This window comes from Lissotriton vulgaris, chromosome 6 (genome assembly GCF_964263255.1).
Source record: "Lissotriton vulgaris chromosome 6, aLisVul1.2, whole genome shotgun sequence".
Lineage (NCBI taxonomy): Eukaryota > Metazoa > Chordata > Amphibia > Caudata > Salamandridae > Lissotriton > Lissotriton vulgaris.
This window is the reverse complement of record NC_141694.1, coordinates 1,377,767,540-1,377,785,126: the sequence shown is the minus strand read 5'-3', so window position 1 is coordinate 1,377,785,126 and position 17,587 is coordinate 1,377,767,540. Positions and strand designations below refer to the sequence as shown.

At 46.0% G+C, this 17,587-nt stretch overlaps 1 protein-coding gene across 1 annotated transcript in view; it reads left to right on the top strand.

Moving 5' to 3' along the window:
- The window catches only part of VRK2 (VRK serine/threonine kinase 2), a 545,093-nt gene that overhangs the window by 27,499 nt on the left and 500,007 nt on the right, over nucleotides 1-17,587 (top strand). The window contains exon 2 of the mRNA XM_086927491.1: nucleotides 6,948-7,086. Coding sequence (XP_086783617.1) covers nucleotides 6,951-7,086 — 136 coding nt within the window. The 5' untranslated portion in view covers nucleotides 6,948-6,950. The remainder of the gene's footprint in view (nucleotides 1-6,947; nucleotides 7,087-17,587) is intronic.

Here is a 17,587-nt window from a genome sequence, read left to right as displayed (position 1 = left end):
ATGTGGTAAATAAAAAACGTATTATTTACGCTGTCGGAATTTCTATAGTTACCCAAGAAAGGTAATACATAAAATGAAAGCAGAGTCTGTGGTCTTCGAGTTTAAAAGGGCTTTATTCCAGAACTCGAGTTAAGGGAGAGCTCCTTCACCAAGCGGGTTCAGGAGTAGTCTGATTTACTTGGAACATAACAGCACTTATATACATTTACGAGTACAATCAAAAGAAGGAGTTCCCCGGACTTTGATTCAATCATCCATGATGCAATCATACGGAAGACATGGCATGCTTGTTCTCGTTTAAAGAATAACTTGAATTACATTTAGACATAGACAAACACATTGCATCAGGGTGATTGCGGTGACAAGTTACAGAGTTACTAGTGTCTGAGGACAGAGAATCGAGGCATTGTTACAGGGTCATTTCTGTCGGAAAGGTAAAGAGGACGAGGCATTGTGCATTCCTTGCTTCCACACAAGGGCGGTGATGTTTCACAATGGTATGTGTGTGCAGCTGTGAAGAAGGAGAATGGGCCGTGGTTAACTATTCTTCTTCCTGACTGTCTCGTGTGCTTGTTTAGGATTTCCCTTGATTGTTGACCCAACCCGTGGCTGTCCCCGCAAGCTGAGAGATCATTGATGAGCGAGAGCTGCTCGTTCTTTGGTAAAGTTAGGGAGGAGGGGGTTTTGGCGAGGCAACCATCTAACTGACTCTGTTCTGATCTAAGGGAAAATATCGAACGGGACGGAAAACCCGTAAGATACATGATGGCTGGCCATCATTCTTTGCATGTGCCAGTACAACGAAAAGGAAAACAGGCAAGAGGGGGGTATAACAGGATTCGTGCTTAAAGTAAAAAAAATTTGGCTTGCCTGGATGGTGTTAGGGTGGATAGGGTGCATGATGGGACACCCGGAAGAAAAGGGAGTTTTTAGTCAACTTCCACAGGTGTACCGTTTCGTGGTGGGAGGGCCAGGTTTCCTGGTACAGGATTTTGTACCACCGGCGGTGCACCCGCTGTTCTCATCTGCCACGTGGTCGTGCTGCAGCCTCCTGGTGGTGGTCCTACAGGAGGCAGCGCAGGGCCAGGGACAGTGGGTGGCGCAGGGCCAGGGACAGTGGGTGGCGCAGGGCCAGGGACAGAGGGTGGTGCAGGGACCAGGACAGCTGGTGGTGCAGAGCCAGCATGCAGCGCAGGGCCAGGGACAGCATGGAGTGTGGGGCTAGGGACAGCATGCAGTGCGGGGGCAGGGACAGCATGCATCGCAGGACCAGCAGGCAGCACAGGGACAGCAGGCAGTGCAGTGACAGCAGGCAGCAAAGGGCCAGGGATAGCAGGCAGCGCAGTGACAGCAGGCAGCGCAGTGACAGCAGGCAGCGCAGTGACAGGAGGAAGCACAGGGATGGGAGGTACGGTACCTTAAGCTAGAGTCAGGCAAAAGGAGGGGTGGCCTACCCAGCTGCCTCTGGGCTCTGATGGGCACGAATGGGCCCGCCCTTAGCCCGCCATCAGGGCTGCTGGGAAATGTAGTGCAGTAGCCCACCTGGTCACTGCCTGCAGGTGTAGTCTGGAGGAGGTAGGGTGTCTTCAAGGGATGGCAGGCATCTCCTACAAAAAGGCAGAATGTGACATCCCTGAATGTGGGAGCTACAGGTGCCCTATATCCTGAACCAGGAGATGCCTCCGGGGCTGCTGGGAAATGTAATGCCATTGTGCGGCTGGCGTAGTCGGAAGGGGGTCTTCAGGCAATGGCAGGAAGGCAGGCACCTCCTAACTGCTGAATTTCTATGGTTTTGTGTGAGTAAATTTAGAACCTAACCATAAGGTCAGTGTAATCTTTGCTCTTTTAAGTACATTTCTGTGTTTTTTTAAATTCTATTCCCTAACTATAACGTCCCTGTAACCTTTTGTTTTTTAGGGGCCCCCTTGCGACCCCCCGGGGGCCACCACCTTTCAGGGTCTACATTAAATATAATGGGTGCCACACAGACCCCCCTTTCCCCTGGCCTCAGGGACCACCACCTCCCCCAAAGCAACAGAAGCAACAGAATTAAAGTTAGAGGGGCCACGGGGACCACCACCTTCCTGGGACAACATGAAATAAATATATGGGAAAGCCGCATGGGTCCCCGGGCACCACCACCTCCCCGGGACTACATTAAATAAATATAAAGGGGGCTACGCGGTCCACAGGGGACCCTGACCTCACTGGGGCAACATTATAAAACAGTTTGGTGGGTCAGGTGGACCCTGCGGGTTCCTGTGGACAACATGAAATATATGGGGGTCCCTGGACCTCCTGAGCCCTGGGGAACACTGCCTCCCTGGGGCTACATTAAATAATTGTATGGGGGGGGCCACGTGGACCCCCCAGGCCTTGGGGACCACCACCTCACCGGGCCCAAATTTTTTCTTTTTTAATGGGAGGGGGCTAAGTGGCCATCCCTGGCCCGTTTTGGCTCCGGGGACCCCATTCCCCGGGCCCAAACTATACATTTTAAAAATGTTTATAAAGGGAGGGGGCCATGCAGCCCCCAACCCAAGGCCGATTTCTACCATAGAGATCCCGTCCCTCACGGTCCAGCCATGTTTTCTGGCTGCCCTGGAGCCTACCCAGGGCACTCAGTGTGCAATGGGACCGTGGGGGGAGCTTCTAGCCCGCGCAATCCCAGCCGGCTCCCAACTCCTGCGGGAACCAGCATTGCTCCTTCAATCAGGAAGCTGCTTTAAATAGCAGCTCCCTGCTTCCAGGAGCAATGTTTTCGTATGTTTCCCTGCATGCATAATTGCATACACAGAAACAGATGAAAACTCCACTTTCTGCAGACGGAAGCTGTTTATCAGCTTCTGCTTGTGAAAGCAGAGTTATACTTGCTTTTGCTTCATGGTAAGCTGACACCTCCCACTAAGCAAAAGCAAACAGCTACCTCCCCAGGCTGAGCACCTTGGGAAGTAACTCATGCCGGGTCACCTGGGGGCTTCCTTAAAAAGAGGTACAAAAGGGGGTGGTGATGGACGGAGCATCTGAATCAATCAAACACTCACACCCAGTCAAAAGATCTGGGTTGAATCCATCACCGTTCTTTAGCCCACTCTGCAACCCCAGTTCAGACATGGCTATATGCAAATCAGTCTGACCATGTGCCTTATGGGAACAGTCCAGCCCGAACTGCATGTCTGAACTGGGGTGGCAGAGTGGGCTAAAGAACGGTGATGGATTAAACCCAGATCTTTTGACTGGGTGTGAGTGTTTGATTGATTCAGATGCTCTGTCCATCACCACCCCCTATTGTACCGCTTTTGGCCGCCATAGGTGTGGCAGGGTATGCTCAGACGTGAGTCCCTTGCTCACTTTGCCACTGGATTCAAACAAGCCAGGCTGAAGGTGGCTGGAATGCCAGAAACCGGTACCCGGAAGCCTGTTTCCGGTCCAGGGAAGACATGGCTTGGCAGTTCGGGCTGGACTGTTCCCATGGGGCACAGGGTCAGACTGATTTGCATATAGCCATGTCTGAACTGGGGTGGCAGAGTGGGCTAAAGAACGGTGATGGATTAAACCCAGATCTTTTGACTGGGTGTGAGTGTTTGATTGATTCAGATGTTCTGTCCATCACCACCCCCTTTTGTACCACTTTTGGCCGCCATAAGTGTGGCAGGGTATGCTCAGACATGAGTCCCTTGCTCACTTTGCCACTGGATTCAAGCAAGCCGGGCTGAAGACGGCTGGAATGCCAGAAACCGGTCCCCGGAAGCCTATTTCCGGTCCAGGGAAGACATGGCTTGGCAGTTCGGGCTGGACTGTTCCCATGGGGCACAGGGTCAGACTGATTTGCATATAGCCATGTCTGAACTGGGGTGGCAGAGTGGGCTAAAGAACGGTGATGGATTAAACCCAGATATTTTGACTGGGTGTGAGTGTTTGATTGATTCAGATGCTCTGTCCATCACCCCCCCTTTTGTATCGCTTCCTTAAAAAGAGGCATTGTTTTGCAATTTTGCCACGGATCTACCAGCGAATTGCAACAAAATTGCAAAAAAAAGATTTCTTTTTAATGCCAGGCAAGGTCACTGTGTGACTCCCTCACCATATCTGGGCGGTCAGGGTATTCCTATCCTGCCCCCTTGTCTTCATTTCTTTTAAAAAAAATTGTGGGACTGTGCTTCAAGCAGAGTCCCAAGTTGGCTGCGAACACTTACTGGTTCAAGTGTTGGCAGCCAATCAAATTTCAGCACAGGGGCTGAGGATCCTTGTCCCTAGATTTCTATATTTTTTTAACCTTGAATATCTCTAAAATTACTGAACAAATTCACACTTAAGCACAATTTCTGTACCAACATCTAGCTTTCTGGCAAATCTGGTGAAATTCTGTTCAGTAGTTCGGGCTGTAGTCATGTTCAAAATCCACATGGGAAAATGCATGGGGAAAATGTGTTTTGGCACCCTCCATTTTTCTCGGCCACCATTTGACTGATCACCCTGAAACTTTCAACACAGCAGCTGAACCGACTAAAGTATATGTTTTTACAATTCTGTGATAATTTGTCAAGCGCCGCCAGAGTTATTGGTAAAACAAATAATGCTCTTCCTATGGAAACTAGGTCTGATCTATATCTACTGGGGAGAGAGAGAGAGAGAGAGAGATATTTAATTTGATACTAACCTCACAGGTATACAAACCAACCACCATAAGTATTCAATTGACCAACTTCAAATACTACACGTTATTTTGTGCCTTGAGCAAGGCCCAAAATCAGGACACCCAAGGGATCAAAAACTAAAAATCCATTGTACTTACAAAGTTAAACATTTTAAAATTAGACTCCGATAAACAATCCGATTACAAACTAACAAGGTGGTATTTGTATAGAGCATACATAGATGTACATATCTTACTCAGACCAGAGACTGAGAAAATAAAACAGCACTTGGATGTACCTGTCTTCGTGAAGTTACATTGCAGCAGCACTTTTTTTTCTCTTGGCGATCCAAAAATCAGTTCAATTAACTATGAAGTAAGACATCCCTTTGCCAGCTATTCTTTGCTTAAAAGGAAAGTTAGCCCTCTGTAGCACTCCTGGAAGCTCATTGAATGTACACTGGCGTGTGACACAGGCATGATGCTTCCCAGATGCTCATCCAGATTCATGTGCAGACTCAAGAAGTGCTGTTGGAATTGGCCCATTTCCCACTATGTTCCAGCAGTTGTCTGAGGCTAGGCTGGGCTGTACTTCTCACCGAACAACCCTCCTCCTTCCTCTTGCGTGACTAGATAGTTTAATGGCACCAAACTATCCCTGTTCCTCTTCTGGCTTTCATTTTACAAATCCTTGTTATCACTTGAAATATTTATATTGTTTCTGCTATTATATTGTTTCAGTTGCAACAAATCATAATGTTTGTTAAATGAAAAGTCTGTACTGTTCTGGTAACTTAAAATCAACTGGTCTCTCTACCAAACAACTCTCTCAGACTCTGCTGTATCTAGATGTCTAATCTAGAAGACACAATATAACTTTCTCAGAGGCCCCTAGTCCTTCAGAGAAAAAGCAGATGTCAAAACATTAGAAGTAGACAAAGTTAGGATCCTGCCCCAGATGCAGACCTATCTGTGGCATTGTTCATTGTCTTAACAAGACACTGGCTCTTGATTATAGGTCAGTTCATGGTTTATATGGGGTGTGATAAGGAGTTGTTCAGTGCCACAAACTTCTGGGCATTTCTCCTCCCATTGGGTTCACACGGGACACTTTCACAAATCTTCAGTGATCTACGGAGACACTTGCACTTCCAAAGCAAAACACTCGCTTCAAGAACACTCTGGACACACAGGCCTTGTCGTCAACATGAGTGGTGCAGATCCTTCCGAACAGCAGCAGCAGTTTCAGTTCATCCCTTCCAGGCTGCTTTGCTGTCTTCATACTAAGGTGACAGAGTGTTGTCATGTGTTCCAACAGTCAGTTCTTAGACCAGTTCTGGATAAATCTGTCCTTTTGCTTATTCTACTTGGATTGGTCAAAGCCATCAGTCATGAAGTATGAGCAGGAAGGTGGGTTGGAGCAGGGGGTCTCCAGGCTGGGGAAAGCCAAAACTGAGGCACAGAAGGAAGGAAGGCTACTCCACTTAACTATCTGTTGACTTGTGGGGAATATCCCTTCCAGAGAAAAGCTGGCAAAGAAAGAGGGGAGAGGGACTTTCTGTATCCTTTCCTTAACATGCCTCCAGCCTACCCGCTACAAATAATTACTGGAATAGTCTGAGGAGAGCCCTGCGATTCACATCTGCAGTCTGGGCTCCCCCTCCAACCTTCCATTTTAGGTACCAGTAGATTGTAGCAAAACCAAAATGGATCTGTGTGGCTGTGGCCACCTGTGTTAAGATGCTGCATAAACGCATCCTCTGCACACTAAATGGTACATCTGCAGCATCCATGTCCCAAATGGATGGGTAAAGGACCTCGTTGCACTGGACTAGCAGGCCAATTTAAAAACATGGGAGAACCGTAAATGCCACTGTCCCTAGCAGGGGACAGGTAAGAATGTGCCTGTCTTGTAACTAAAATCATATTACTGCCACCACTGTCAGTGTTGTATAGCCAGATGAATTGACAGTAGCCACACCCATTAAAAGAAAGGGTGCACATGTGTGCCTCACTGATTACAGCTTCCGTATCTGGGTTTCAATCCTTGTCATAAAAGTGCCTGCTAAGGTAAGGGTAAAAAAGGCTTGGTGAATTACAGGTGAGGTCACATGCTCTACGGACAAAAGCAGGGGACATGTCTCTGTCCTACATCAACAATTTCCCAAAACTGCTTAATAAAAGCAGAGTTAACAATTTACTGTGTATTCTGACTTTTCCTTTTTCATGGACATATATAATTTGATTGTAAATAGTTCAATTTTGCAAGTGGTTCTTTTGCTTTGTCTCAGTTTCACTTTCTTCTCTTTAGGAGATGCCTGCGAAAAGGGCACCAAAGAGCAAGCTTCCAGCTCCACTTCCAGAAGGACACATCATGAAGGATTTGGAGGGGAAGGAATGGAGGCTGGGGAGGAAGATTGGCGAAGGAGGTTTTGGATTAATCTATTTAGGTAAAGTTGCTACGAACCTTTGTCGCATCTGATTACAATGCCTTGCCTCGGGGATACTGCACCTGGGCTAGTGGGTGAGGAAGGAGGTTTAGTTCATAACAAAGAACATTTAGAGCATATTGAAGGAACCTAAATGTGTGTGCTTGATGAAAGCATTTTAGTGCATAATGGGGAGCTTTTGTGCTTATCATGGTAATTAGAAACAAGAAACTAGATGTACCACCCCCTAATACATGGAGCTTCAATTAAATCCCCTCCTTGGCCTCTAAAGTTCTGATCTTAACTCGGGAATAAAGGACCCGATTCACAAAAGTAATCTGAGACAGAATCCTAACTCTACGATTTCCGGTATTCACAAAGGGCATTTAGGAGTCGTAAAATTAGGAATCCTAACTTTACTGCTCCTAAATACCCTTTGTGAATACAGAAAGTCGTAAAGTTAGGATTTTGGCTCAGATTACTTTTGTAAATCGGGCCCTAAGTTCCTCAGTCTAAATTGCTATACATAGGTTGCTGTAGTTCTGCCTCCACTTGGACCATATTGAAAGCCCCATTGATGACACTTATTAGAGATCCACCATGATCCCAAAAATTGTCACATTTTATCTGTAGATTGCTCATGTTAGGTGGAGGAGTATAAGACCTAGTTCTAACTACATTAGGAGAGGTTAGTCAAGTGGGGCTGGTTGATTGTCAGACTCCTATTAATTTGGAGCACTCTATGCCTTCTGTGTCTTCACTGGTTCTGTTCAACCCCTTAGCCCCACCACTACCTCTCGCTCTTCCGAGCATAGCAGCAGGGCTAAGCCTACAGTCAGTCCTTCAAGAAGCAGGCTCAATAGCTTCTACTAGAAATCAGGAAGATCCTAGCTCGATCCAGGATACCACCCAAGCCTTGAATAGTGATCTGGTGTCCACACTGCAGGCCTCTTTCCAGACAATGTTTAAAACTTTGGCAGCAGATATTAAAAAGGGGTTTGAGACTTCCGCATCCAATCAAGCTGATATTCGGTGTTACTGTCAATCGCTTGACAGTAAGCTAGGTGATCTTACTACTAGAACAGAAACGCTTGAATATTCTGTCGCGGAAGGGAATATTAACCTGAGTGCCACAAAAACTGAACTAACAAACCTCAGACAAGAAAATCAGAGCTTGTCCGATAGGATGGAGACTTTGGAAAATCATGCACGGAGGAACAATTTGCGAATTTTGAATATTCCGGAGGAGAAAGAGGGCTCAGACATTAAACAATTCGTGGTCTCCCTGTTAAAGGAAGCGTTAAGATTGGACATGTCTGAGCAAGAAATAGCTTTGGACATCCAGCGCATTCACAGAGAGCCTTTTCGAAAGAACCCTCAGAGAACTAAACCCAGAAAAGTTTTGGTCAACTTTCTTATCTACTCCCTTAAAGAAACCATTCTGAATATAGCATTGAAACAGAAGGTGGTAAATGCTAAGGGGTTTAACTTCCAGATCAGATCAGACCTGTCTAGGATAACGCTTGATAGACAATGGGAGCTTGGTAAGAGGTTGGAAGCGTTCAGGAGTCAGGGGGCCGTAGCCCAGTTGGTCTTCCTTGCGGCACTAAGAGTAATGTATAAGAACACAATGCACAACATAAGAACAGTGCAGGCCGCAGATGAATTCCTTTTAAGTATGGGTAGAAGGTCGGAGTCTCCTAAGTAGGTTCGGTCTACTTTCTATACTATCTGCTTCTGTGTTTATACTAGTTACTTTTCTATTTCCCTTGTCTGATCTCGGAAGAGTTTTTGAGGCTTGGTTAAAATATCTCTTAAAGGGTTTAAGAATCTACACCTTGTATTGAGATAAAGAGACTAAATATTCTAATTACAATAATACAATAAATGTGAGGTATATAGTACACAGTGAAATGCTTATGTGCAAAAAAAAAAAAAGGGATGGAAAGGGGGGAAGAAAGAGGAAGGGTAAAAAAAAAAAAAGGAGAACACCTTATCACCTGTTAATATATCTCTGCTAAACTGGATAATAATATTATATTTACTCACGATTCACTTTTCCATTTTTGATTCTCTTTAGGTCTTTCCTCTAAATTTTGGCACTTTGTCGGTGGTGGCGGGGGTCCATAGCGGGGTGCTATCTCTCTGGTTAATCCAGATAGATAGAGTAGGGGTTTCCCATGGGTGGGGGATCGGGGGGAGCAGGGTTAGGGGGCGGGGAAAAAGTAAAATTTGTCCTCTTAAATGTCCTTTAAAACAGTTCTTGGAGGGGAAAGTTATGAATATTTACAATTCATTATCCATAGATTGGCAGTATTGGTCCTTGGTTCTGGTAATTCAGTTTCAGTATAATGCATAATATACGCATTTTATCCTGGAACACTGATGGTCTTCGCACTACCCCAAGAAGGAACATTATCATGCAATACTTACGAGATTCTGTTGCACAAGTACTAGTGCTCCAGGAGACACACTTGGCAGAGAATGAAATGCAAAATTTGCTGTGTAAGAACAAATGGATAGACTTTGGGGTCATTACATCACAAACTTCACACATTAGGGGGGTGGCCATTCTTTTTAAAAAATCTATCAAGGCAAGGCTAATTTCTAAACAGGTAGATCCTTACGGTAGATGGGCAATAGCTTCTGTTATTGCTTCGGGCTCAGCGTTCACGATAGTAGGGTATTATGGCCCAAACCAGGACGATCCATCTGTTCTAACCTCACTTTTTTCGCAATTGTACCTATTCCCAGAGCCTGTTATCTTGGCAGGCGATTATAACATAGTATTGGACCCAGTATTGGATAAGTCACCCTCTAATAGGGCTAAAACTCTATCCAAAACTAGGATGTATTTACTAAATAACATGAAAGCATTGAACTACATTGATATTTGGAGGAAACTCCATGGGTCCCAAAGGGGGGTGACATTTAAGAATTTTAAATTTCATCACCAGTCTCGGATAGATTTTATATTGATTAGCCATATCTTGGTTAAACAGGTAAAATCAATCTCTCATTTACCTTCTTTATCTTTCTGACCACACAGCCATCCTTCTTGAGCTTGACGCTGCTCCTAGGCCCTCTCTAAGAAATTGGTCTTTTGATAGATCAATTCTAGCTTCATCCAATATCATAGAAGCATTAATACAGGAAACCAAGTCCTTTTGGGAGATTAATCAGGGGACTGCCTTACCCGGGATCACCTGGGATGCTTTGAAAGCCACATTAAGGGGTTATTTAACCAACTTATCCTCACATAAAAATAAGACCTACAGGGATGCAGTAGCCTCGCTTAAATTAGGGATCGCAGGCCTTCAAGAAGAGATTGATCTAAACCTAGGGTCCCCCTTAGTGGAGTTGCAAGATAGATTAAAGGTCTTGAAAGGAGATCTCTCCTCAGTTCTAAATGCTCGGGTCTTAGAGAGATGGGAGGCTAGTAAGTTGGCCCACTTTGAATATGGGGAAGGTGCCGGGAAGCTCCTGGCCTGGAAGGCTAAGACAGATAGGGTCCGAAACAATGTTAGTTCCATTTGTAAGGATGGAGTTCTATACTCTACAGATGAGGAAATCAGTGGAGCTTTTAAAAGTTTCTTCACGGAAATATATCAAGAGGATAAGAGGGTACAACCTAGTCAAGCAAGGGACTGGCTAACTGGTATATCTCTTCCGACCTTAAATTTAGAACAAAGGATTGCCTTAAATCGCCCTTTTACACAGGAGGAAGTAAACTTTGCCATCTCTAAAAGTAAAAAAAATAAAGCTGCAGGTCCCGATGGGCTACCCTCCGAAATATATAAAATTTTGTGCCCCATAATTCTTGCCCATCTAACAGACCTGTTTAACAGTATCCTAGTCGATGGTGCTTTACCTCCTGCATCCTGGGATAGGGCCTCCATAACCTTGATTTTAAAACCGGGTAAACCTACAACTAGCTGTGGGTCATACAGGCCGATCTCAATTCTTAGCACATATTATAAACTCTTTACATCGGTCCTTGCAAATAGATTGGGGGAAGTTGCAAACAACATTCTGCATGTGGACCAAAAGGGATTTGTAAAAGGAAGGCAACTCTACGAATTGACTTACGACCTTATCGGAGCAATAGACATGGCCACAATAGCATCTCTACCCTTAGCAGTTTTTACCCTCGATGCTACAAAAGCTTTTGATAGGGTAAACTGGGTATATCTAGAGGAAGTGTTGAGAAAGTTTAACTTAGGTGATAACTTTAGGCGAGCTATTAAATTACTATATAAAAGTCCTTCTGCTTCACTACTGGTTAACGGTGAACTTACTGAGTCATTTAACATCACGCGAGGAACCCGTCAGGGGTGTCCTCTCTCACCACTTTTGTTTGATTTATATACTGAACCTTTTGCTCAGTTAATTCGGGATAACTCTAATATAAAACCTTTTATTTTTGAAGGATGGGAGAAGAAAGTAGCATTGTATGCGGATGATGTTCTTATTTTTTCATCCGAGCTGAGCTCGTCCTTTCCTACCGTTATATCTACTGCGGAAGAATTCGGGACAATATCCAGATATGAAGTGAATGCTTCCAAAACTGATATCATGGTTTGGAATCATCCCGTACCGACTGTAGGGGTACAGCCCAGCTCTACCCTCAGATATCTCGGGTTAAACATCTATACTGACATCAATAAGATTGTCCCCTTAAACTTTGCTGAAGTAGCTAAGGAGGCTCGAAGATCGATGAGATTATGGTCTGCTCTCCCTATTTCCCTAATAGGCAGGTCTAACCTGGTCAAAATGACCATTTTGCCCAAGATCACATATCTATTCAATACAATCCCTCTTTTTTTTGACCCATCTTTGATTGCCAAACTTCAAACCGAAATAAATAGATTCATATGGAACAGTCATACGCCTACACTATCTTGGAAGAAGATCAGACGTCGTCGAGAAAAAGGCGGCCTTGCAGCACCAGACTTGCAATTTTATGGATGGGCCTTCCAACTCTCACATATCAGGATGCTCTTAAAGGCCCCTAATAATGCTGGCTGTGGGAAACTATTTTCAGCACTTCTAAGGGGGGAAAAACTGGGCCGACGAAATTTTTATTAAAATTTGGCGACCCTAAGTATTTCAAGAAGGTCAAACTAAAGGTTTTAAGAGACCTGGCTAGAACATGGGCTAGTCTAAGACGAACACTCAAATTGGATTACTATTCTAGTAGGGCCCCACTTTGGGATTCCCCAGGAGCGCCGTCTTGGCTTTTAGATAGCTTAGCTCTCCCAATTAGAGAAGCCGGACTTACATCATGGGGGGAACTATTTGTTGAAGGAACTTTACTCTCATGGGAGACTCTGAGCTTAACTATAGGAACTCGTTTTTCACGATTTAAATATCTCCAAATTCAGAGTTGGTCACAGGCCTATAGCCAAGGAAGGGGTAGGTTTAAAATAGGTATGGATAGTAATTTAGTAACTCACCTGATGGATAAACCACCCTTCAAAAAAGAGATTACATTTTGGTACAATCTTATTCTGGATGAGACTGATGGTGAGTTTCTGTTACCCCTCTCGCTTTGGAAAACCTTTATCACCGACACCGATGTGGAAGGCCTGTGGCTAAAATCATTTAGGATTTTGGGTGAGATTGTTAAACCATCTTGGCTCCGCCGCAACCACTTGTTTACTCTACATAGGGTGTATTACTCTCCATTGCGTCTATCAAAGTTCCCCAATAATGATCAGGTGGCATGCCCTAGATGTGGCTTGGTAGCAGCATCAGATACCCATATGTTTTTTGAGTGTCCATTTATATCAATATTTTGGAATTAAATCTGTGCTTCTCTCTCGTTAGCAATAGGCTCGCAAGTTAACCCTAGTCCTATGTTAATTTTCTTTGGTATTATACCAGAGCTTGACGGTATGTGTAAAAAATTGGTCTTCTATAGTTGTTTGCTAGCTAGAAGAGAAATATGCAGACGGTGGAAAGATAAGACACCCCCTCTCTTTACCGATTGGCGTGCAGCAATGCTACAGATGTCTAAATTAGACATGGCTAGAGAAGGTAACCAACACAAGAGAAGATTTTGGCTACTTTTGAACTGGTAATCTTAGAATATGGGACCAAGGGTTTTTTTTTTTTTTTTTTCCCCATGTCCTATGATTTTGCTGCCTGTTGGGTCGTTTATTCGATCCTCGCCTTTTATACATACCCAACAAGGGCGACGTCGGTTACAATCTGGGTTGTACTGAACAGTACGCTAGTCCAGTTGGTACCATTTGACGATCATTGAGGTGTCGATGCTTGGCACTGCGGGATACCCCGGTAGGATCCATGAAAGTCCCCCCCAGTTAATCTGGGTCAGTGTCTTAGTCATCCCCTCTAACTGATCGTTATTGTTTGGTTTCCAAGGGCAAATATGAGGACAAAAAAAAAAAAGAAAAAAGGGAAGACCTAGCTCTAACTGGAAATCACCTCACAGAGGCAACCCATGACTTCTATACAAATGGGTTATGTTGGTGTGTTGAAAGGTAGCAGATCACTCTTCAAAGTACCAGTGTTGGGATAAGCACCACACTCAAAAGCAGTGGCACCTCCTCCACTAAGGTGGAGGAGCGTCGCCCCACTACTCTGCAGCAGTAAAAGAAAGGAAAAAATCAAATGATAATAACGTAATGTTATTAATATTTTATTTTGTCCTCCTGCTGTGGCACCTTTCCGTGAGGGGGCAGGGCGGGGCTGTAGAGCAGGGAACGGGTGATAGAACCCTCCTATGTGCGCAGTAACTCTTTGGCTGGCCCTCTCAGGCCACCCAAAACAGTCATGCGCACTTGCCCTGTTCTCCATGCAGGCTGCATTACAGCCTGTTTGGAGACTATGCCCACTCTTCCAGCCCCTGGCTGAGCACCCTGTCACGGCGCTCAGACTAATTACAATTCTGCATTACAGCGTTGTGATTGGACATGAGTCCGTTGGTCGCAGGAGCAGAGACTCGGGACTAGGTGGCAAGGTACGTTTTTAAAATTTTTTTTATTTATTTTTCCATTGCGAGCGGGCGCGACAACCCGCCACCCGTGAGCCGTGCCGGCCGCCACTGCTCAAAACCACATCACTTAGCACACTCAATCCAGGCAAAGCACTTAGACTCTCCTTCTACAGAGAAGCCCTGTTGGGAACATATATAATGTCATATTAAAGTTTGCTGTTCGAGGTGCCAGGAGGTCATGTATTTGGCGAAAGCCATGCTGTTCAAAAGCCAAGTAGCATAACAAAAGTGTGTGACAAGAATCTTTAGTATGTACTACTTTCCCTTCACAAGAGCACTGTGGTTTCCCCAGTCTGTAACTGATTACTTACTGATGGATGGCATTGGGAAAACTTGAGAGCTATGATAAACTTAAGACCCATCCGCCAGTCCAGCGCACATTTCCTTGCACCGGAACCAACGGAGAACCCGACTCACCGACTCTGGTGTGACCGACCCCCTCCTTCGGGGATTTACAGCCGTCGGAGGGCGCGGGCCTAGACAGGGCTTCAAAGCTGGGGCCCAGAGTACTGGCGCTGGCCCAGCCGATGCGACTTCCGCCCCGCTGCGAAAACGAAACTGCGGCCGCTCCAGCCGACGACCCGCCGGCACTCTGGCACCCCGGATCGGGGCTGAGTGCTGTAGCCGGGGGAGGCATGAGGTGGAGGTGAGCTGAGGGGGCAGTGACAATGTCGTCGAGGCGGCGGCCGCATTCACGTCCGCGAGTATCTGAGCGGAAGCAGAGGGCCCGGGAAGGACAGGGAGGGGCGCCTAAAACCCCCGGTTTCTCTCTTCCCCCCGCCCCCCTCCCCCTGGTAGCGGCGTGAACCCAGGACGCACCAAGGAGTTTCAACACAATTTTTTTCCCTCTGACCAGTGGCGATTGAAACTGTGAAAAGCAATAGATTGGGTTAGAGGGTGAGACTTCCCTTCCCACGTTAGTGACTTTTGGCGCACTCTCAAAGGGAGTGGAGCAATGGATCCCAGGAGGGTGACAATGTTGGCTTATTTGTCTGCGCTGCCGGGGATAGTTCCTTCAGCCTTGGACTCACGAATGATTGCTTAAGTGGGAGTAGTGGCATGTAGTTATCTGGGGACGTGGACCCGGATGTGAGCCTTGAGACGACAAATGCACCGTTTTGGGGGACTGGACCCACTGACGCTGTGTTGAGGAAGATCCTTGTTGGATGGAGGTGCAGTGAGGAGCGCTGTGGAAAGGGTGTCTCAAGCTGGAGTGGCGCATAGAGGATGGCCCCACTGACGCTGACCCGCCGAGAGTCCCCAGGGTATAGGACCAGGCTATTGACCCTGTACTAGGCGTGTTAGAGCACATCGGAGACTCCTAGGCCGACCCTCACTGTCTGCACATAACTTAATCCTGCTAATGTTGGTAAAATGGATCGTGGAAAAGGCCCTGGTGCCAAGAACTCGAAAGCGGTCCAGGCCAAGAAGCTTGATCGGTACGCGGTCCGGAAAGAGGCGCAGCGGGGAAGATTATCAGAGGAGATGGCGAGAGGGAACCCGAGCGAGGAGGAGCCGGAGATTTCTCTGAAGGATGTCATGGAAGCTATCTTAGGAGTAAAAACCTCACTGGAACATAAAATGGACTCCATGGCCATAGATATTAATCTTATTAGGGCGGATATGGGGAAACCTAATGAGAAAGTGAAGCAAGTGGAACTAACTGCTAACAGCTTGGTTGAAGACGTCTCCCAACTACAAAAAGAAGTATGTGATTTGCAGACAGTAAGTCAGCTGAACTTAAACTGGATGATTGAGGGCCACCTCCGCCGAAACAACCTTCGCATCCTGGGTGTGCCGGAGCAGTTAGAGGAGCAGGCTCCTGACCTTTTTGTAGAAGACCTCATCCTCAACCACCTCATACCGAAAGGCCTCAGCAAGTTTTTTGTTATAGAACGGGCTCTCAGGGTCCCGGGAGGCCGTCCCAGACCGGGCGCTCCCCTGCGGCCTATGCTGGCCCGAGCCCTCAACTACCGCGACAGAGATGCGATCCTCCAGAACTCGAGAGCCAACGCTCCGCTCAGGTATGAGAATGCTACTATCTCACTCTTCCCAGACTTCACACAGAGAGTACAAAAGAAGAGGAAAACCTTTCCGGCGGTGAAGCGAGTCTTAAGGGAAAGGGGCCTGAAATATTCAATGTTGTTCCCGGCCCGTCGCAGAGTGGAAATGGATGGCCGATCATGGTTCTTCGATCATCTGGAGGCAGTGATGGCGTGGCTTGAATATCAGGAAGGTAAGGCCCCATTGGAACGAGGTGCAGATGACAATGCGGACAGTCAGCCTCCCTGAATCAGAGGCCTGTTAAACACTGAATTAGCCTACAATTAGGACTTGGGTTGTGGAAGGGGACGGGGTTGACGAGACTCTGGGGCTAGGGTGATAGGGGTGCAAGATATCTGACAGTCTGCTAACGCTATAAACAATAGGACCAACAATTTCATTGATCTGGGACTCTGGCAGGAGCTCAGGAATTGTTACCCCCTAAGTTTTCTTCTTTCTTTGAAATTTTTGGGGCGACAGGCACTCAAGTCAAGTCAAGTCAATCAGCTTTGTTTCGATAATAAAAATATCATAAAAGCATTACATAAAACAGCAGTTAAAATCATGTTGGTTAAAATCCACTTACTGGTTGAATAAAATAATTTATACATTTTCCAATAAATTAAATAAGAAGGTTCAATACATGACCGCAATTAAACAATGAGTTTTAACCTTTTGCATCTGATTGACCAGGCCCAGCCAAGGTATTTGGCCATGCCACAAACATACAGGGGCCTGGCATCATACCTCAAAATTCTAAGGGCGACTGTATGCTCTCTGGTACCAAGCTCCCTGCATAAGGGCTTTAGCCACAAGGACCTTGGAGTTTTGTAGGCCGGGCATTCAAATAGAAAATGGGCTACAGACTCCATTCTAGAGGTACAAAATATGCAGAATGGAGAGGTTTGGGCTGGAATGTTCCAACGGGCAGATAATTCTCTCAAGGGGAGTAAGCCTACCCTAAACTTAAAATACAACGATCAGATCCATATACGATTCACAAAGGGGGACATCCTTAATCATAAGGAACTCAGTGGATGTCCTGCTAAGCTTCGGATTTGAGTTAAGTTTGTTTGCTTGCTACCCACTGCCAATATAAGGACTTGAGGACAGATTTGGGGGGAGCACTCCTAGATGCCCAAGCATCACCAAGACCCATGCTGTCAAACATTGTTTTTACTTTTGTGAGCTACCCAATTTTTGACCATCCATACATTGACAATATTTCCGATAGTCCCTCTGCATAACTAACAAGTTCGGGGATTCTCCATAAACGTGCCCACAATAAAAGCGGGCGCAGTCAGGCCTGGTCTCTGATTGAGCGGCAGCCCATATCTAGTAATAGGGGAAGCGTGGGCATGCTATGGGGAAGTGACATTAGGTCCTTTGGAAATTTATTTTCCGATTTTAAAAGAAGGTCACTAGAGCCTAATCCCCAAAGTCCAGCCCCGTAAAGTG